The sequence below is a fragment of the Amphibalanus amphitrite genome, unplaced genomic scaffold, assembly GCF_019059575.1.
Source record: "Amphibalanus amphitrite isolate SeventyFive unplaced genomic scaffold, NRLGWU_Aamphi_draft 000030F_arrow, whole genome shotgun sequence".
Taxonomy (NCBI): domain Eukaryota; kingdom Metazoa; phylum Arthropoda; class Thecostraca; order Balanomorpha; family Balanidae; genus Amphibalanus; species Amphibalanus amphitrite.
The window spans coordinates 80344-101992 of record NW_024881526.1 but is presented as its reverse complement, the minus strand read 5'-3'; the positions used below and the strand labels follow the sequence as shown (position 1 = coordinate 101992).

Sequence of the window (21649 nt, the reverse complement as noted above, 5' to 3'; positions counted from 1 at the left end):
GGCAAAAGCAGCTGACTAGGTTACCCGTGGCATGGTTCGGGACTGGCAAAAGTAGCTGACTACCGTGGCATGGTTCAGGAGTGGCAGAATCAGTTTTCTACCGTGACATGGTTCAGAACTGGCAAAAGCAGCTGACTACCGTGGCATGGTTTAGGACGGGTATAGCCAGCCTTTTATCGAGTTCAGGATTGGCAGACGTTCAGAACTGTCCAATGGCGCTGCCGACCTGCAAATATGCCGTCTGGCCACCAACGGTTCTGATTTGATTATTTGTCATCTGGCTATTGATAATTTTTCTCTTTAGATGGACATGCCATAAAATAATTGCACTGCATTCAAAGCCAGGTCATCGAAGGGCACCCCTCTAACCCGCGCCCTGGTGGGGTCTGTTTATAACGCGACCTGGTGGGGGGGATATTTTTTGCCCCCCCCCCTCATATCTCCGAAACTACTGGACGGATCCGCAAAATTCAAACGGCGTTCGAAAGGCCTGTCAAATTTGTTGAGGGGAACCAAAATTCATTGACCTCGGGGTCACCGATGACGTCACAGGTCAGGTCAAAGATGAAATGTTTCACCGTTCACGGATCTTAAAGGGAATTCGCTATAACACCGAGGAAAACGCATTTTGTCGAGAATCAGCGATAGGGCGTCAGTTGCCTAGAACATATGTTGCTATTAGAGGTCACTGGCAATACCAGGTCAGGTCACAGGTCAGGTCACCAAGGGTCAGCACATGAACCCAACTTTACTAAGGTTCTGCGATGCATGTTTTATGACCAATTTTTTCATTTCCAACTCAATGGTGTTGGTTATAAGACCATCTTAGGTCACTATCTGGTGGAGGTCAGGTCAAGGTCAGGTAAAAAAGGTCAATTTTTAAAGTTGATAGTTTTGCATACAATGGGTATTGATTCGATGCAGCTCGTCACGGGGAGTCTAATGGTGGTCTTTGTTTTGCGCTACGGGGTCTAGAAGTGCCAAAAATTGAGTTTGAAAATTAGACGTTATCAATTTTGAACAGTTTTTTCGCTGTAATTTGGCAAAAAAAAAGAGTTATCGATCTCAGATTTGGTATGTGGATAGAAGGCAGTAAGGAGTATCACATACATTCCGTTTTTTTAAATTCATAAAAACTTATTGGATTTTTCGGCTATTATATTCAATTTTTTTTTAATTTTTTGGGGTCAAAATCCAAAAATTTAAAAAATCCGAGATAGCAGTTTTGTAGCCCTGTCAATTCTACAGCTTTTATGTCGTCATCATTTTTCTGTATTTGCAAAGCTATAGGCCTGCCAGCTCTTCCCGTGAAACCCTTTTTTGGGTCGAAAACGGCAGAACATGACATCACTCTGACGTCATTTCCGGCCAACCTATCATAGCCTTTGGAAAATTTTTGGTCACAATGTGTAAAATTGATGTCCGGGAGGGTACTGAAAGTTTGGTGACGATCGGCGCAGCGATTCTGGAGATATAGCGAAAAGTCTGGAAGGGGGCAAAAAATAGCCCCCCCCCCACCAGGGCGGGGATTAAAAACCACTGTAACCATGCTATCAAAAGATTACCCTGAAATATATAACAGGCTATCAAAGATGTATCTGCATTCTAAAGAAGGCTATTAAAAGATATCCCTACAACTACTAGCCAGTCTATGAGAGGATATGTCTGCAATATCCAGACTATCAAATGGATATCCCCAGACTGGGCGCTGATGACCGTTGCTCCCTAAAACTTAGACTCATCACAAGTTTTTCCTAGAATCACCTTATTGACTTTCTGCCAACTAACTTGTCACTTCATCGATATCGCTGACGGAGGATATTCGTCTTCACTCAATCTCGAATGTCGCCGTTTTTTGCGAGTGATAATAGATCCGACTACCAAATAATATCTCACCACGGCACTGTGCACTTATGGCAAAAGTCTTTGAAAAAGTCTTTGTCAGCTGACTGTCAAAAGTCTTTGTCAGCTGACTGTCAAATGTCCAATGACTGACATCAATCTCTACTGACTGAGCAATGTCGATTGATGGCGAAAACCCCATTACAGGCAGCTGAGGTAACTTTGACTTCCTTCCGGCCCAGATGTACCACTGGAATGATGACATCGTATTGCTCCCGAAAGTGCAGATCTTCAAAGCCCCTGAACCCAAAAATAACCAACACTTGTCATTGATTCATCGAAAGCTTTCAAGGTTCCCAGACCTTGACATCGTACGATTGATTTAAAGCTCAAGTATGTTGTTTTTCTCAGCATTAATGCAGTCGTTGATGTGTGGGGATCTTTCAAAAGTCGCTGAGCGAAGGGCTTTCGATGATAACTGGAGTGTGCTGTTTTTGTTAGCATGAATGCATAAGCTCTCGAAAGTTGAAACATCGATCGACGAGCATCGAATGTTGTCGGGTATTCTGGAAGTGATTGGTCATCTTGTAGCCGTGCTCTGTAACCCCTGATTTGCCGGTGCTCTCTGACAATACAACTCTTTGGTATTATTACATTGTTCTTCGTGTCATTGTGAGGCAGCGCGCGGAATTTCATTCCGATTGCTCCCACTCGGCTGCATGTCAATCTGGAGTAAGTGTCGCTGCTCATTGATTTGTCAATGCGGCTCCGCTGCAACCACCACTGGTGAGGGGTCTGGACCGGGTCTGGTAGGGTCGGGCTCAGGTCGAGTCACTACTGGCGCTCCCTGGTCGCTGTAGGTCTGACCGCTAGCCGCCGGAGCTCCTCAAAGCTCCGCGAAGCTCGAACGAGCACCGACTGTCATCGCACGGTCATTGGGTTTGTGCTTGAACAAAGCCGCACAGTAGTCCCCTCGCTCGGCGCCCGATCGCCGCCGGCCGGACTGTTTGGTCCGCCGGTCCGGACGGTCCGGTCCGGACGGTCCGGATGGTCCGGTCCGGCCCGGGCAGGAGGGAGAAATGAGCCACGGTCGGGGGTCGCGGCCGGCGGTCGATCGGCGCCGACTGATTGGACACTGCTGAGGCGTTTTTCGCCGACCGCCGGCGGACGGCCGCCCCGCCCTCCCCGGGAGCGGAGCGGCGAGAGCAGACTGCCCGTGAACCCAACTTACCCGAGAGCCGCTTACAGATTGCCGCGGCTCGCTGCTCAGGTGCCAAAGTTGACGCTCAACAGGCGAGGAGCGGTGCGCCGTGCTCGATTCGCCGAGACCCGGCCGTCGGGTGCGAGTGCTCGGTGTTTACGTTTAGAGACGGCTCTCGGGATTGGTGCTTTTCAGAGCCGACGTCGAACTATTGTGAGACGCCGTCTAACGACCGGTGATTATCATATTGGTGGCGGGATTTTCGTTGGTTCGGATATCTGTGGAGCTCGTCTACCGTGGCGGATGTGATTAGAATGGGAGCTGGAGCTGGCAGCCGGCGATGCCAGTCGCCTCTGTACTTAACGCCGTGTGACGGGACTGTTTCTCTGTTGCAGAGCTCGGAATCAACCCGGACCACATTCTACAAAAGGTGAGTCAGATGAAACTCTCCCCCTACCCCAGCCCCAGCCGCCGTTTCCGCTCTTCCGCCTCCACGCCCCGACGTCATTCGTCTTGGGTCCCACCCTCTCCCAATTTGTCGCAGAAAAGCAATAACAATTGCTCTAATGATACAGTGAAACTGATGCTGGATAAACTAAGGTGAAACTCATCTGAATTGAATTTACTTGTAATGCCCGGAGCGAAAACAAATCCCAGACCGTGCTCATCTATGGAGAGGCTCGGGAAGAGCTGTACGAGGCGCTTTCAGCGGATTTGAATGCACTCTGTTTCGTTGTTATTCGCAACACGCATTCGAAATTGGCTGTGATTGCGTGCGGGTTTTCGGCAACTACGCTTCGGTCGGGCGCATTGGGAGCGAAATCGAGCGCGGACGAGGTCCCGGCGGTGGCTGCCCGGGGCGCGTGAAGTGTGGACTGTGGAGGTAGACGGTCTAACTAGCTGGATGGCTGGCGCGGTGGGCTGTGGAGTGTGGACTTGTGGAGCCTGCCGAGAGGGTCAGCAGAGGTGGTGGCTGTGTACTGTGTAAGGCGGACTCACAGCACTCACCTCCGCCGGATAAACATCTTTAGTTTTCGGCGCTTGTTTGAGCTTTGTGGTGACTGTTGCGGTTGTCAATGAGCTTATCTGTTCATACGATTGCGTAACTTGCCTTTAAGTTAGCAGGAAAATGCCTTTTTATATTTTTATTTTCCTCTCAAGCTCCGTTCCCTTATTGCGCCGTTTATCCCGTTAAAACGGTTTTCCGATTTTGATGCCATTTTATTCCTCCATTCCGTTTCCTCTGCCGCACATATCGGACAGCGGGTGCCCTATTCGTTCCAGCTGGTCTTTGTAAGGACGGCGACCTTTTTACCAAATGTTGGGCTTTCATTAAAGGCCTCTATAAAGGCTCTTTTACGATGTCTGTGATCCGAGCAATTATAAGAGCTTATGCCCTAAAGACGTTCTCAGATGTCTGCTGCAAGCAAAATGTTTATCAGAAAAGTGGCAAACAACTTTATTATCATGAAATGCCGTAGTTAATCACAACAGCGTAAAAAGATGATTTGGTGCAGCTGTTATTTTCCAACAAGTTGAAGTAAGCGTTCCGAGCAATATATTTTCTGGTAACTGTTTACAGCGAGAAAGGCGGCAGTCTCGGCTATCACACGGGGCAGCGTCGGCTCGATTCATCATCAATGCCCGGCGCTGTTGAGCGGACGCGGCGCTGTCGATGGCCTGTATTTGCGCCTGCAGTCGGACAGCACCGGCCGACCTGCAAATCGCCCCGGGCGTCCGGCCAGTTTAGCGGCCGGGCGGCGGGGCGACTGCCGGCCGCCGACCAGCGCTGTACTTAATGTCGCGCGGCCCTTTAATTAAAACGACAAAGATTGACGAGTATATAACGCCACGAATGAGCGCCGCGGCGGACGAGCCGGCGCGCCTCTGGGAGGCCGCCGAGACGGCAGCTACTCGTAGAGACAAACAGTCGGCGGGCGCAGTGCCGAAAACACGGCCGCCGTGGCGGCGCCCATTTCTCACTGTGCTCCCGGTGAAAATGTAACGACACGCAAACAGGCGCGCCGGCGGCGGCGCGGCATTAGCGCTGACGGCGCGGTGCTCCGTCAGCCGGCGACAAACAGTCGGCCAACAATGCGGCACGCGCCGCGCAGATAGATCGCGCCAGATTGTCACCATCAGTTCAATGTCACGCCGCCGCGCGCCGCACGCACATTTCGGCGCCGCATTGTGGCAGGAAAATGTGGCGCGCCCGCGTGGAATGGACGTGCCTCCGCCTCGCGTGTAATGTCGGCGTGGGTTAGTAACGACGGCCTACTCCAGGAAGTGTTGCACGCCGGAAACAGGCCGGCCGGCGCGGTGAGCCATTATTTAATCATTTTGGTGTAGCCTGGCGGATCCTTGTCCCAGGGTTTTGTTGGGATTTCACCGTTTTTGTCGCCGTCTCCGAACGGCCACAAACAGCCGACATGGCGAGCCGGACAGATATGGTCTCTGGGCAGCGCGCCCATACGTCAACGTTTTTCCACTGTGGACCGGCTGGTTCCATTCCGTCCTCTGCGGGAATACGCTCCAAGTAGCTTTTGGTTCCCTAAAATACAAATATTCCACTTTCTTTGTCTCGCTTTTGCAATGATGCTAATTGATATTAAGAATTATTGGTTTCTTTTCGCATGGTCTTCTGAAAAGATTAAGCAATGCCTTTTTAAGCAGTTTTACACGAATCTCGGAAATGTGGAAAATTTAATTTAAAAACGTCATAAGGAATCTGAAATACTTAATATAAAGACCCGAACCGGGTAGCTACAGACCGAAACTCTTCCACTGATGACGGAGCTGAATGGGCTCCTCCGCTCGGGGCGTGACCTTTACATCAGGGCGCCTCGTCGGCCGCTCTCCGTCCCGTCAATGGCGACGGCAGCCCGTGCAGTGCAGGGGCGTCTGCGGCCCATTCACCGGGCCGTGTCACTACCAGCGACAGCCGTATATCGTGCCACAGTATCGGTGTACCTTGGATCCCGTGGCCGTGTCGCCCTGTCGACCGCCGCTGTTGCGTGTCACAGGCGGGATTCCCAGTCAGTTGCCTCGGGGTCGGGTCGTCGTGTCACTACCTGACACCCAGGGCGGTGTGAGGACGGTCAAGGTCGCTGTCACCGTATGATGCCGCTGTTGCGTGTTGATATATTTGTCTCGGGTTATTGATAGATCACAGTGGGTTGGTGTGCATTTGTTGTGCGGTAGGTTGTCGTTGTGTCCTGGTTGCAGCTGGTATGCTGTGGTTTCCTGTAGAATTGTCTTCGATTTCTTGCAACGACCGCCGCCGGGCCCGTATATTTTCTGGAGTCGATACTGCCGGTTTTTGGTAGCGGTCGCCATTGTTTACCAATAGGTCCCGGGGCGTTACAGCTGGTTTACGGCGGCGCGGCGGTCGATATTGGTTACTGCTGGGTCCCGGCAGCACCGCCACTGGTTTCCATCGGTTCCAGGGCGCGCCTCCGCAGATTGTTGACAGTTGCCGAGTCCGGCGTGTAATGGTCGGTGTGCGGCCCACGGGTGCGCCGCGCGGCGGCCGTGCCGGCCGTAACTTACCGCCAGCTCTGCCCTGTTTTCGGCGCGAGCTTCCGTCCCGGTGACCTGGCACAGAACGAGCCGGTGTCGAACGCCCGGCGCCCACACGGGACCTACTTTACATCAACGTTTACAGCTCGTAAATCATGGTGAAGTGGAGCCCACGAAGCGGGCATAAAATGCGGTAATCTACGCCCCTGTTGCCACGTAGAGACCAAAGACAACAGCCAGCGCAAGTTGCAATTACTTGAACTTTGGTGACAGCTGGGTTAATTAGCATACATAAATGCACCGAGTGCTACCGTTTGTGCCAAGTTTGCCCGCTCGTGATAGGGTCTTATCATTACATCTTGCATTAACAGTTATTAAGCTCATCAGCGTTTTCACATTAGCGGAATTGTGATGGCTGATTGGCGTTGCCGGCGCGCTGGTTCGGCCTCGCTGCAGGTCTTTTCATGGCGGTAAAAACCCAATATCCACCGATCGCGCCCCTGTTATTGGGACAGGTCACAGGTGCGCCAAACGACGCCAAATTGGGCCGCGCTGGTGGCGTGGACGGAGGGGGATGCATGTCGACTCCATCTAATTGCGGCATAGTTCTGAACTGCTTTGGGAGAGATGTAGATTGACGTTCTTATGGAGCCTTGCATAGTCTCGTGCCGCATGATGGGAAAGGCCGTATTTTTAATTCAATTTAACCAGTAGCCGCAGTGTAGTCTTGAGCTGGGTATGAGTGGAAGGGATGCTATTTGCCTCCGTATGGCTCCTGTAAGTGTAATTATTATACCCGATGTACCAAGACATACCGCTATATTAACAACCCACATTACACCTGTGTAGGTGTGTGCAGTTCTGCACAGAGTGTGAGTGGTTGATAGCTTCCGGCTCCATTTGACCGCTGCATTAGCGGTCTACCGTGATTGGTGGCCCGTGGCGGCCCTCGCTACCCTCTGAGGCGCTAATATATTCCAGCAGTTCCGACAATAGGGGCACTGTTCTCCCCTAACGAGCCGCGGCCACCGGCGCTGGCTCCGACACCCCTCCCCGGTCCCCTCCCCACTCACTGACTGATCTCTCACCTTACCTCACCCCAGCCAAACGGCCGCGGAGGGCAGACCAATGCAGATTCGCACACTCCGTAAATCACAAGACACGGCTTGATTACTTTGAAAAAGTTAGCCGGGGGTGAAATTGGGTTTGGCCGAACAAAAGTTGTTGATTGCCTGCCGGGGAGCCGGGGAGCCCGGTCCGGATTTGCGCAGGGTGTGTTCGTTATCCCATGAGAGCGCTCCCAGCGCCGCCGCCGATCGCCCCCCCGCTAGTCGCCGCTCGTCGGCACCGTCACTGATTGTGTGCAATTGTGCGGCCAACGTGACGATGATTGCGTAGTTATGCCTGATGTCGGCTGCAAGATGATGTTTGTTTTATATTCTGTGTGGCTGCTAGTCCCGTTTCGCTGGGCTCCGCAGGGACCACCACGCTTATAAATGTAAAAGGAATACAAACAAAACAAAAAGTGCACCGTTGAATTTTCTTATCACTCACGCACCGGATCCAATTTGGGGCCGACAAATTAAAGTGTGGCGCGGCTATCTTGGCGCGACAGACGGCGGTCGACGGGGACGGTCGTGGCGCGGCTCCCCGTGTGGCCGTTAGGGGATGCCGCAGGGGACGGACGTCCGTAGTTCCGCGGCCGACAGCCGGCCGGCAGTCCAATAAGACGACACCGCACGCGCCGCACCTGGAAATACATAAACTACGTTACCGGGGGCAGATTGACACGTTGGCGTCGCAAAGTAAGTTACACAAAAGTTGAGCGGCGTGCATTCCTCAGGGCGCCAGCGACCGAGCGAAGCGACGCCGTCTTATTCAGCGTCTCGAACCTGGACTAGAAAAATACTCGAGCCGGCAGCCATCATTCGGGCTGCTTGCATTAGCCGCTCCCTGCGCCTTTCAGAGATCGACTTTCATCGCCTTAGCTGCGAAAGTTCAAATATATCAGGAAGGCCGGCGCTAGAAGTGGCCGCCGGAACAAAAAGCAGGACCAGATCGATGTGGCTATTTGTATTTAATATTCATAGTGCTCCCCCGGCGTGCTTATTCTTATCAAAGTTCAAGAAAAAGTGACGCCTTTTCGGTTTGAACTTGAACTCTGAAGCCTGTGATCTTAATGTGGGGCTGTTTCCAGGTTTTGTTTATCGCTCTCTGCGCTTTCGCCCATTCTAAAAATGGGTGAGTAAAAAGGCTTGGCTCTTTTTGTCAGTAACTGGGGCAAGCAGCCTTTCAGCTGTGTGCTTCTCTAGTTTGGTGTTCATATTTTGTTATTGATTGAAATAGCGCAAGGTGTTAAATTTGTTCATATATCCTCAATAGCTGTGCATGCTCTCCACGATTGTAAAGCATTGATCTGTCGCTCAATCTGCCGATGACAAGCCAACGCCGGCTTGTTGAATACTCCAATCCTAGCGTGGTGATTATTGTGGATTCATCAATGGAAGTCTGGTTTATAGAGCGCCAATCTCCACTCCATTTTATCTCCATGCTTATCGGAATGGCGCCGGATTCGCCGGAGCCATTCCATTTAACTGATAGGACTGGTTGGCTGTATAGATATTGTATTCGGCATTCAGACGCTGTGTGTCGGTCGACTGCCGCTCCGTTCAGTGCTGTGAGAGCGGCGGCAGCTGCTGTGGTCGGCGACGCGCCACTGGGTCCGACGGGCTGCGGGGCTGTCGGAGCTGCGGTCACATACGAGACGGACCCTCTGACACACCCCGCCACTGGTCGGTCAGACACGGACGTATGGGTCAGACTTGTCAGCAGTCTGTCAGAAATAGACACATACGTCAGGCCCGTCACAGGTCTGTCACAAACAGACTCATCTGGCACGTCACTGCATATAACAGATATGTCATCCACACCGCTAATTGGCGGTGTTTCTGGATCCTCGCTCAAGTCATCAAGACGTGTCTGATACAGCATTGATTCATGACCGTCATGAACCATTACAAACATCACATATCCACCCCTGATTCAACACCTCCACCTGAACCCTGTCAAAAGCCGTCACATACGTCTGGCTGATTAAGACCATCCGGCTGGAGACCGTCACAAACCGTCACATTCGTCAGCGGTGGGACTGTGATTCAGGGCCGCCGCCGCCGGTACCGACGGCGTGAAATTGGCTCCCGGGATCGACCGGAAGAATGCGCCTCACCGGAGCGGCGGCTCTCGGTTGGAGGTTTAAGGTTATTGGCTGGATGGCGCGACGCTCCCCCCACCAGGAGACCTCATGCATCAATTTTATTCGCTCGGCAGTGAAGGGATACCTTCATTGTGTTCTGGAAAGCAGCTTTATATGAAAGCCATTGAGGTGACCCCGTCTGTCGCGCCAGTCAAGGATGGATAATGTTTTATTTCGTTTAATTGCGGTGGTGAGGTATGAGGCCACTGTGTCATGCCTGTCCTGTGGAGCATACTGTTTCCATCCCGGCCGGGGCTGGTAGCCGTTAACTCGGTGACGGAGTGTGCCGTCGGCCGGCGCCGTTTGGGAGAGGAGCGGCGGCCGCCTAACGAACCACCGGCGGCGTCATCGACACCATCCATCAGGGAGGATGGCGGCGGGGGCTGACGAGCGGTCCAGAGTCCCCTCCGTCGGCACCGGCCGGAAATAGAGTCACCGGCCGGCCGGCGGAGCCACGCAGGACCACGCACAACCACGCACAGCCACGCAGAGCCACGCTGCCCTCGTCCACGGCGGAGCTCGGCCCAGCTGGGTACCAATGGCTGTCTGTGCAATTATCGCCGGTCTGTTCGTCATCGAGCAGCCACCTGGCAAGAAGAAAGCCTGGCAGAATGCGCCTGCTAGGCAATTCTGTTTGTGAAAACCTATGGACGTTCTCCTCAATGGAGTTATTGCACCTGATTGCTCGTTTATCTTGATGCAGAACCTTCTGTCTCATCCCTCGTCATTGCCGGTGACGAATGGGAATGATTTGCTGATATTGTGAGCTCACCTGGGCCGGCCGCGGCCGGTGGGCCGGCCGTGCGCCGGGTTCCTGATGCGCCGCCACCAGCGTCTTCCGCGGCGCTCTCGGCATATTGGCAGCGCTGGTATCACCGTAACCAATAACTCCTAATAACTCGCAGAGCTGCCTCGCTACGTGTCATATGGGCCTGAGATACGACCATATCTAATGCCTCTCGAACTAATAACCATCTGAAATGTGGAAAAATTTGTCATTCGTTCCATATTTGAAATGAAGCGTATTGGTTGTGTTCAGTCTATCTAGCGATAGCACATTTCCCGGGGAGTAATATGTGGTTATTTGGTCGTTTTTCGTATTAGAGTAAGTCAGGAATGCGGCAGGGGTGTGTCTGGTATGACCAGAGGCGGAGGAGGTGGACTTCCCCGCTGCAGCTCGCGCGGTCAGCCGCTCGGCAGCTGGCTCGTTCAGCCGCTGGGCAGCTGGCTCGTCCTCCCTCTCATTGAGCGCGAGTGACCCGCTGCCAACTGGCCAGCAATAAGGCGCGCTGTAACATCGCAGACAATGGCCCGTTACGGCAATATGCCGGCGGCCAGAGCCACTGGGGCCACTGGGGACGCCGGCGGGCCCGGCCTGACGTCCCACACCGACAAATGAAAACGGAGCTGGCTGCTGGCGACAGCGCCGCAGCCGGCAAAACATGACACGGGGAAGGGATGGGCCGGGACGCTGCGGCCCCCGACCCCGCTCTGTCAGCGTCGACACCCCCGCGGCACGTGTGTGCTCCGCCCACTGTCCGGTCCCCGCGAGACGCCGGCTGCCGGCCCTGTCCGTCCGATCGCTAATTAACTGACGCCGACAGGATCGAGATGACAGGTCAACGGAAATCCGCCGAGCTTCAGAACCCCGTGTCAAATGGGACGAAGCGTGACAATAGCCAATAATGCTGACGGCTGTTTGAAGATGGACCCATGCTGACCTTTGCTGGGTGATGGAATCGGCGAGTTTAGAAACGACTTTCTTCCCGTTCCAAGTTCAGCCCGCTGAGTCTGGTTACGCCTTGAAGCAATCTCAGCGTGTGCCTACGGCGGCCGGCCCTGTCTGGAACTGATCACTCGTCGAACGGCGGTCTGTGACGGCCGTTGGCTGCTAACTTGATTTTACGACCGGATCGACTATCCTTCCGCTCCCGCCGCCAGCGCAGACACCATATTGCTGCGGTTTTAGGTCTGGTGTGCTGCGGCTCAGCCTACCATCAGGCGCTGGTCCCTAGCGACATCTAGCGGCAGCGATATAACCGTAGGAGGCCAGGCGGCACAGCATGGTTTCAGGCGCTGGTCCCTGCTGACATCTAGCGGCTGGAATATAACCAGACGGGCTGGGCGGCACAGCATGCTTCCAGGCGCTGACAACTGCTGACATCTAACGGCAGGGATATAACCGTAGCAAGCCAGGCGGCACAGCGTGCTTTCAGGGCTCAGGCGCTGGCTGCTTCTGCCATCTAGAGGAAATAATGCAATTATTCAGCCGTGTGTTGAGCGTGTAGGTTTGAGGCGGTCATAAGCTGCGTGATATTTCCATGCTGGCGTAATTTGTGGTAGTTAGCTTTTGTCATATTAATATCACCTATGGTATAGATATTATTGATGCATTTAGCATATTATGGATTATCTTATCCAATTTCCATTTCTTACGCTTTATCTCATCCATCGCATTGTCTCATACATGCATATTGGATATGCAGTAATGCATTTGGTGATATAATATCCCTTTGTATGCTTTCTCTGCCGAAGTTTTCAGTTCTGAAACGCTCGCAGGCGCTTTCAACCCTTTTACGATTTCCCAATGGATCGAGCATAGTGTCCTAATGAAGCCTAATGCTGTCTTTAGTACTTAGGGCTCCGGAGATCGGGATATTCTGGGTCCATTGTATTTTGAACCACTCAGTGTATTTCACAGCTCATCTATTTTGCGACCGTCTCATTCAGTGGTCCTTTAAGTGTGCTTGGTAGTCCCGTTTACGAGCGGGCTGTTCTCCCGCGGTGTGCGTGTGGTGTGCGTGCTTCCCCGCCGGCGGGGGCTGGGCGGTGGACAGTGGGCCGCCCCGGACTCCGGGTGTAGTCCAGTCGGACCATTATCCACCGGCGCCTGTGGAGCGCCGCGTACACACACAGACACACACACAGCAGCGCGTCGCCCGGCCGGCTGCTAATCCAGTTATGGAATCGATACGGCGCCGCTGTCGGTCCGTATCCTCCTGCGAGCTCCGTCCCGCACTGGGGACAGTTGCTCCTCGGCAGACCGCGGCGCGCTGTCCACTGTCCCCTCCGAGTCACTCTGGGGACGGCTCCGCGGCTGGGGCGGGGCGGGACGGACGGAGCTGGACAGAGCTGTCTGGCGTCTCCTCCGCACGTCTGAGGCCGAGGGCTGGCTGCTACAGCTGTCCTATTACTTTGCCATCTGTCTGCTTGTTTTTCTGCCTCGCTGTCTGTCTGCGTGCGTACACCTGATGCAGAGAGACTAGCCGAGATTCCCACCCTCCCGCTCTTCCTCCAGGAAGGAGCCCGGGCGAGTTTTTCCTCCCACCTCCTCCTTCCTTCCCTCCCTCCTCGACGCCTCCAGGAGTAGGGAGCCCAGCCGAGACTCCCTCGCCGAACTCCGTCGAGCGGGGCGAATGGCAATATCCCATCTGGATATGTGAATAGGGCGGGAATGAGGAAACTTATTGGAAAATGATTGGACAAGATTGGTGGTTATGGAGTAATGGTGTATCATATGACAAGTTATCCTGGGATAGCCATGACGGCCGAAATCGAAATGGGTGGAAATGAGTCTCAAATGCGCGAAGTTTCTGGTGGAAAAGCTTTGGCCCAAATTAGCGAAATGCGACATTATGGCTATTGGAATTGTTTCCAGTGAAGTGTCGTATTTTTGACCGACGGCTGGGGCTCGATCGCCCTTCCCGGACCTTTGACCAGGGAGCGGTGAGCTCCTGCGAGCCCCGAAACCCTTCGGAAGGTCTCCCCTCTCGGCTGTCACTGGGGAGAGGCCGGCAGCTGGGCCCTGTCCGGCCGACCCTCTGGACAAACAGGGGAGTCAGCCGCGTCTGCCCGCGCTGTCCCTCGACAGCAGCCGGACCGCCCTGAATAGAGCTGTGGTCGGTGACGAATGTACACCCCCGTACGCCGCTCGCTCTCTGATGGAGCTAGTTATGGTGCAGCGATGGTGAGCTGCTAAAGTGGAGAGGAATTAAGGGACGGTGACCGAACCTGTTTTAGCTAGGAGGTGTGAGATCGAACATTTTTTTATCTAAGGGATGTAAGGATGATGGTGAATGATATGATACAAATGACACTTTGTGAAGTTTAAAAATAGTAACAGCTGACAGACCTGGTTGTCTGGGGATTTATATTGGTTCCCAAATCAAAGTCTGCTCGATGACTTCAGTCCTCTTGTAACTTTTAATTTATGAACCCATTCATTGATCAAGTTTGACGAACCTTTTCATTCGCTGTAGTTTTGAATAGAACCATCTCGGATCGACTCCCGGACCAGCTCCAGACTTTCCACCCACGACTTCTCGGACTGCGTGTCCTGACCCGGTCCCAGCCGCGGTCTTTTTAGCTCATCAGTAAAAATTAACGGCCAAAGTTTGCGTCGTGTGATTGGCGGGCGTCACGGCGGCGACGGTGGCGTGCCGTGATCTGTTTGTGCGATGGTGATCAGTCGGACGGTGGGCCGATCAATGACAAATGACGGACGCCGCCGGCGACAAATTCCAGCCCCGCCGCGCTTTCTGGAAGGCTGACACTTGAACAGAGAAGATCGATTGTGTCCCCGGCTGCTGCCAGCCGCACGATGCCCGGAATCATTAGCATGATGACATCCTCCGGGGAGGCATCGGCGGCGTTATGGCGCATAAATATACCTTTTATCGCGCACCAGACTGGGGGCTGTGCAGTCAAGCGGTGCGCCGCGCCCGACGGGCCACTACCGCCAGACAGTTGGACATTCCGACACGTGATATGGGATCTGCCCGTAGTGGCGGGCTGGCGATGGCTGCTGCTCTGCAGTGATGGTCGATCATGTGCCGCCGTGAAACGGGGACTCCCATTTCACTGAGTGAATATGGGGTGAGATATGACGATCATATGGGATCCCGACACGCTATCGGTTACCGGTGACGTCACTGACATGTTCTCTCCGTCAATGCCAGGTTAAAAAAATCATGCATTGCGTGCGACATAGTCGCTGCTCGACTGCTGAGTTGTTGACATTGTAAATGTTCTCAGCTGAGCATCTGAAATATGTAGACTGGTTCAGTCGTATTTTCGAATGTCGTGCTATATTAAAACATTTGTTTTAAACATTCGTAGCCCGATACCCTAAAGGCTATCTTACTCGATCAACAACGGTCAACTTGTCGCCTTTGACATTGGCGTAACGTTTTAAAATTGCATGTACACGCTAGTCAAGTGTCATGCGTTTTTTTAGACTCCCCGCATAACTATACGCGGGGACACTGCACGTTTCTGACTTATAAAAAGAAAGTGGATCGATTGAGATGGCAATGAACGATGTCATGATATCCTTCATGCTGTTAGTTGCCCTCGTTTGTAGCCTATTAACTCAAATGTATTGTAGATCAATTGTACAATTGGACATGTACTCTCCCTGCAAGTATCAGTGAAGTGACGCGCATGTTGTTGGATTATAACCACCGGTCCTGGCTCCTAGACGACTCCACCTGCGGGGCTCCGCGGCACCCAGCGGCACCTAGGCGACTTCTGAGTTCTGTTCGCCCCCCGCTTATTTATCAGCAGGCTGCGAGCATGCTGCTGCTTCTTGGCTCCTCATTGGTCGAATTAAAGTGGTCTATTTGTTAGACCAATGAGAGGCCAAGAAGCGCCAGCAATAACTTCCTTATAGGGGGAAAACCGACAGCACGCTGATATAGAAACAGCCCCGAACAGGGCCCTGCAGAGACCCTCTTACCCTGGAGACTCGCGAGCACCCCTGTAGGCACTACCCGTGTATCGGGACAATACCGGGCCCGGCGGCCGCCCGTACGCGGGTACTACATAGTGCGCTGGTCTAGACGACCCGCCCGGCCGAGCCGTCCCGCCCCGGAGGGCGTGGTCGCCGCGGTGCCGGCCGGCCGGTCGGGCGTGTCGCGTCGCGGCCCGTGTCTGATGGATGACCGGTCACGACAGCGGCTGTGACCGCCGCCGGTGACCGGCCGCGCCGTATCGATTGCGGCCGGCCCATGGACACCTACAGGGGCCGCCCGGTCGACCCACCCGGCCGGGCCCGACTCGCACCGGTCCGGCCGGCTTAGCGCCACCGACACAGGCCGGTCATTACAGACATTGGCAGACTGTAATGGGGGCTAACTGACCTACACAGCAGCGCGCCCGAGCTGGCAGCTTTGGACAATGGCCGTTTGGAGCCGCGGGAACAGGTGTAAAGTTAGCCGCGCGAGCCCCGCCCATTGAAATATGACGGGGAGAATGACCCGCCGGGACGTGTGGTCGCCGGTCCGGCGTCAGGTATGTTCTCGGCCCACGGCCGGTCGATGCAGCTGACTCACGAATTGATTCTACGTCACTCACGTAACATGGGTCTGAAAATGCTGCGCTCTTGACCTGTTAATGATGATGATAGCGGTTGGAGGATCCCAAATCGTTGTGACGCTATCATCGGACTTAGTTTATGGCTGCGACAGAAGGTTTTCGCCTGTTGATCTTGAGCTATGAGCCGCTCCGCCGTGTCCATACGAGCGCGGAAGGTAATTTCATGTGCCACTCACCTGTCCTGTGAGGGTTACCTCTGTGCCGGATCGGGCCGGCTGCGTGTGGTCGGCAGCGGACCCTGGCGGCTCGGACCGACTGCGCTCTGAGGTAGTGGTGATAGTGTGGGTCAGATTGGATCGAACTGATAGTGTCGGAATGACTACCGCAGCTACAAAATGAAAGTAAATGCGCAATACAAAATATCAGCAACCTATGCTCTGATCAAAATACATTTGCAATTCGTATGGACTATTATCATGTATTTTTGACGTTTGTCTTAACTGGCCATTGAAGAGACTACTCTTATCTCTCAAGTTGTTCGAAGTTGGAAATGGAATTATTTTTACCGGAGTAAGATGTCTTAGACTAGCCCGAGGTGATAACGCCCGGACATACGGACGATGTCTCCGACAGGCTTAGGCTCAGTAACCATGACCCTTGGAACTACCACCCATCGACTGTCCGCTAGAGCGGGCCGCCACACGAGCCGTCATGCAGACTGAATATCAGTTGTAGCTGTATGATTATTGTAACCCAGCTCTGCTAAAGACTGTGATCAGTGGATCGATATCGGTAACTTCGACTGAGTCTCAGGTCGTTCGGCCCGGCTCACTGCTGAGACCGTGAATATGGTCCTGGCCCGTTCGGCCGGAGTACCTACGCGGCGGGCGGCATCAGTCGGTATCACACTGACCGAATAGAACATACGTCTGAGCCCAGTGCCGACCGGGCTGGGCTGGCGGTCTGCCAGGCCATTAGGAGGACGCCGGCCACTCCTGGCGGCGCCGAATCGGACACAAAAACCACCGGCTCCCGCCCGGTCCGGCGGCCCTCCCCGTCACCGCGTCATTATTGTGACCGCTAACGACCGGGTGACAGCGGCGGCGACAGCGGCGACACCTCCGCCGGCGGCTCCTGGAGACGCCCGTACACACACACTCGGACACACACTGTCACAGTACACAACGCACAGCCTGCAGTCACACACTCATAGGTCACACCGCAGAAACGCACCTACAATCTACACAGACAGCCACACACATCCATTCACACGTACATGCATTCATGCACACCGCGTAAAAAAGCAGCTCTCACGGTGATGTGGAGTATCGACCAGCCTCGCCTCCCTGGTTAATAGAATAGTATACCTACGGGCCTGCGGTGCTCATCTAATCAACTGCAGATGGGTCTCTTCCATCACCACTCAGTATCTGATCTGAGTGGGTGCTCGCGTGGCCGTTGTGGGCGGCCGTCGCCGTCCCGTCCATGCCGCGGCTCGCCGCCGTGTTATGTTTGGCCGCTGCGGGCCGTGTTTCGGGCTCCGCTACCAGTGTCGGTGGATCAGACTGGCCGTGTTCTGCCGCCGCCATCTGTCTGCTGTCCGGTCAGCGGACGGCGGTCGTTTGCAGCCGTCAGCACCCGTCAGCGGTCAGCGGCTGTCAGCGCCAGTCAGCAGCCGTCAGCGCCGGTGGCGTGACGGACGGCTGACGGAGCGTCCGATGACGTGCCGCTGATGACGTGCCGCCGCCGGCGGTGACGCCCCACCATGATGGCGGCGCTCTGATGAGGGCATGGAGCGCCTCCGATGGCCGACCGCCGGCCGCCGGCTTCTCTCTTTGATGGTCTGGCTGTGGGTCTATCTTTGGCACCAATTTTGTTGCGCATGCCCTACATTCGTCATATTGACGTGGAACGAAATGCCGGGCCTACTTTTTACAATATTTGTTTCAATGTCCAACGCCAAAACTTCCTAGCCCGCCGTTGCTTTTATTAGCTCATGTCTTCACCATAGCCCTAATATCGTTGTTCTGCCTCTTTTGACGACAGTTTCTAGTAAGTTTGTTTTATCACGAACAAATTATATTATTATTGTTTTTCATTCCATGTTACTATTACTTTTTTAGCATTGATCTCTTTTCGGATCATTGTTACGAAAGATTATGTCATTAATCACAATGTGTTCCCAAGGTAATGTGTTATACTAGGAATGTGTTATCCCACCAATATGCTTTATCACATGACCATGCCTTTCCAGAGAAAATCTTCTCCCCGCCTTGATACCGTTTTCATGGAACCTTTTTATCGGCGGTTTCTTACGAGGGAGCTTCTGCTAGACACTGCGTTCTTAGGGCACTGTCCTCCACGAGGGCACCGTCACCCACAGGGGGACGATTTCCCGCAGATCCCCGCAGGGACATCGTCTCCTTGTGGGACATCGTTTCCGCCGTGGACGTCGTTTCCCGTCCGGCCATGGTCAGCGACCGTCAGCGGAAGTGGCGGCCGGCCGCCGAGAAAAACTCCTTTTGTGGCCATTGTGCGGGCCGAGTGCAGCTGATGGCTCATGGCGCCGATGGCGGCTTCCTGCCGCGCTGGCCGCCGCTGTCTCGCGTGGGAGGTCGGCCTGATCGGTGTGTGCGGTTGGAACCGACGGGGAGGCGACGGGAACCCACCGACGGGAGGCGACGGGATCCCACCGACGGGAGTAGACAGAGTTGGGGAGGACTGACGGGAACGGGCCGACACACCGTGACGAGCTCGGAGGAGAGACGCCTGCCGCACCCGGACGGAAACTTTGGAAAGCAAATGTGTTCCGCTCCGGGGACTCGACAAACAATTCTGCAAGTTTACGCTGCTGTTCTTGGTGCGTTTTATGTGGATGTTAAACCGATCCGGCACGGATCTTTTGTTGATATTGAACGGCTACTTTGATAACACAAACATGAACTCTTTGTCAGCTTTGTGGGAGAAATGTTTTCTTTGAAGAAGCTGATCGCCCTTGCTGGTGTCCTGATTTATGCCAGCTTTGTCACGGACTTCTACCTACATTAATCGGATCACTGTGAATGTAACAATACCTAAATGCCCGTATCCTAAAAAAGTACAGGGCTGTGACGGTGCAGTGATCTATTCAGTCAATTCCATTTGGCAAATTATTCAGTAAAGTAAACGGCAAACGCGTATCGAATGTCAACCCATTGTTCGTCAAGACCTAGAAAGGGAACTGATGTGTTTTCTGCAAACAGAAGGCGTGTTCACTAGCTCTATGGGAAATCTGCTCCAGTTTTAGACCCCGTTGGTTGTGATAACGGGTTGACTTAGCCAAAACACCGCTGGTGGCCTGAGCAGTTCTACTGATGCATCCTGGTGTGCCATTTTCTGACGCGACAAAGGCGGTGATCGATTTTAAGTCAGCCAGTAAATGATCTGGGTAAAACTTGATGAATCGGCTCGGCGACATCAGAGGAAAAGCGAGGGCAGATGCGAAATATGTAGAGTGAAGGGTATGGAGGGAAGGGTATACATTGCGTCGTAGCGGGCTGTCCAATGGTGATTTTGTTCCATCGCTGCTAATCAATTCCAAGAACCCATAGCTAATGCTAGCAGCTTCGATGTGCGGAGCTGCAATCTTTTTAATTGATATTTCCACGCATTAACCTGCGGCTTATTAAGGTGTTTCTCTGAATGACGCTGTTCTTTTTGCACGTTCCGCGTAGCTCAACATCCTGAAAGCTTTCTGCGCTCAAAGTCGTGTCTACCAAATTATCGCACTCTGCCTGTAAAGTTGGAAACAGGAGACAAATGAGCTCATGTCAGAGGTGACCATAAACGCGAATTAATTGTGGGCGGCATGCAAAAGCGCACAGGTAACATACGAGTAGGCCATTTTCGACCAAGGTAAAACCATTTCCGGCCAACTTGGCAAACTGGACGTGCTTAGCTAACCAGCTAACTGCCTCGCCAAAGCGCGTGCAGCTTTAGCACCCCTCTAATAAATGTGAAATAAAGTGCAACGCTTGTTGAAGGCGAGTGGATGTTCAAAACAGACGTATTTATTAATTGCATAACACATTTATTCGGTGCTCAAGAAGCCTAAAAGTATATGTAAAGGCCCCAAGACATGTCCATTGCCGCGTTGTCGGAAGCGGAGAGCCGCGAGTGATGTGTGTTATCTGTCGCGCTGCCTGACCATTACCCGCTGTGGGGGCCGTCAGACGGTCACTGGGCGGTGTAAGGTCACTGAGCGGTGGCCAGGTCACAGTAGTGCCCTCTCAGCAGTCCCGCTGGTCGACACGACCTCCACTCCAGCCATGGCGTCCCTTTGTCGCAGCCGTGACCTCGGACGGCCAGCAGCGCCGACCGGACCGCATCGGCGCGGCGGCACGGCCCGTCGGCCGACCCCCTTAATTGGTGGCTGTGCTTTCGCGAATGGGCCCTGTTCAAACGGGACACGCTTTTAGCATCAGCCGCTGCGATATATGCGCTAGACTGGACTGGGCGACGCCGGGTGGGTTAAAGAGGACGATTATTGCCCACCCACACTTGTGCAACATGCCTGAGCTCAATGGCTGAATGGCTGAGCGAGTGAATGGCACTATAGGTTTGCACGGTTTGTCAAAGCTTCCGTGCGAGTAATACCATGAGGCGCTCAAAGATCTAAGCTTAACTATTTGAATCAAACGGATGCCAATGAAAGTTCCCAGCATAAGGATATGAATCGTTAAAAGTGTTAAGAATAAGAGGACGGCGTATTTTTGAACGTCCAATATCTCGTTTCCTTGATGGTCCATTCCGGCCACGGTGCCCGATTGACTATCAATTCCAGCGCCACGATAAAGTGGCCAGGAGTTTTATGACTTTATGACTGAGGCTTCCGTAATGGGGTCGTATTCATTCTGGGTGTTTGCATCCGTTTGTGTCGGTTGGATTCGTTCGCCACAGGGCGTGGGTGTCTCGCGTCATCGATTTAGCAACTTGGATCGCTGCGAGGCCCCCGGACACTGCCAAGTTGCAGTGTTGTCCGTGAGCCCGTTTTGGAAGTAAGCTCGGAAAGCCGATGCGTCGGCCGGCTCGATCGGAGGTAGTCGGTAGCATCCGGCGTGTGCGTGGGAGCCGCACGATCCTAACGTAGGATGCTTGTGCGGTCATTTGTTTGCAGATCATGACCAATCGTGCTGGCTTACTACCGAGGTTTATCCCGCTAGATGATCTGTATTAACATTTGCTGTATTGATTGCTACAGATGTTGACGTCATTGGTGTTTTTGTAGCTACTTTGATCTGCCGGTTACGTCTGGGGGCGCTGTAGCTTTGTTTCCGGCTGGTTCCTTGAACGACCTACGTCCCCAGTGACTGTACTGCGACCCTGCTTCTCACCCTTCGTGCAACATGTTGATATGGGCGGCGGAGGGACATTTACTGTCGCCTTCAGACACCAAATGTCACCGGCAGGCGTCACCAGTCACCCGCTTCTGACGCCGCCACTGAAACATTCAGCACAACACCGCTCGTATCGTCGTAATG

The 21649-nt window shown here is 53.6% G+C and overlaps 1 protein-coding gene across 1 annotated transcript in view; it reads left to right on the top strand.

Moving 5' to 3' along the window:
• LOC122366563 (protein YIPF5-like) overlaps positions 1–21649 on the top strand; it is a gene marked incomplete at its 3' end in the record, with an annotated part of 101800 nt that overhangs the window by 4146 nt on the left and 76005 nt on the right. Inside the window, exon 4 of the mRNA XM_043338952.1 lies at positions 3439–3473. Within this exon, the coding sequence (XP_043194887.1) occupies positions 3439–3473 (35 nt within the window). The remainder of the gene's footprint in view (positions 1–3438; positions 3474–21649) is intronic.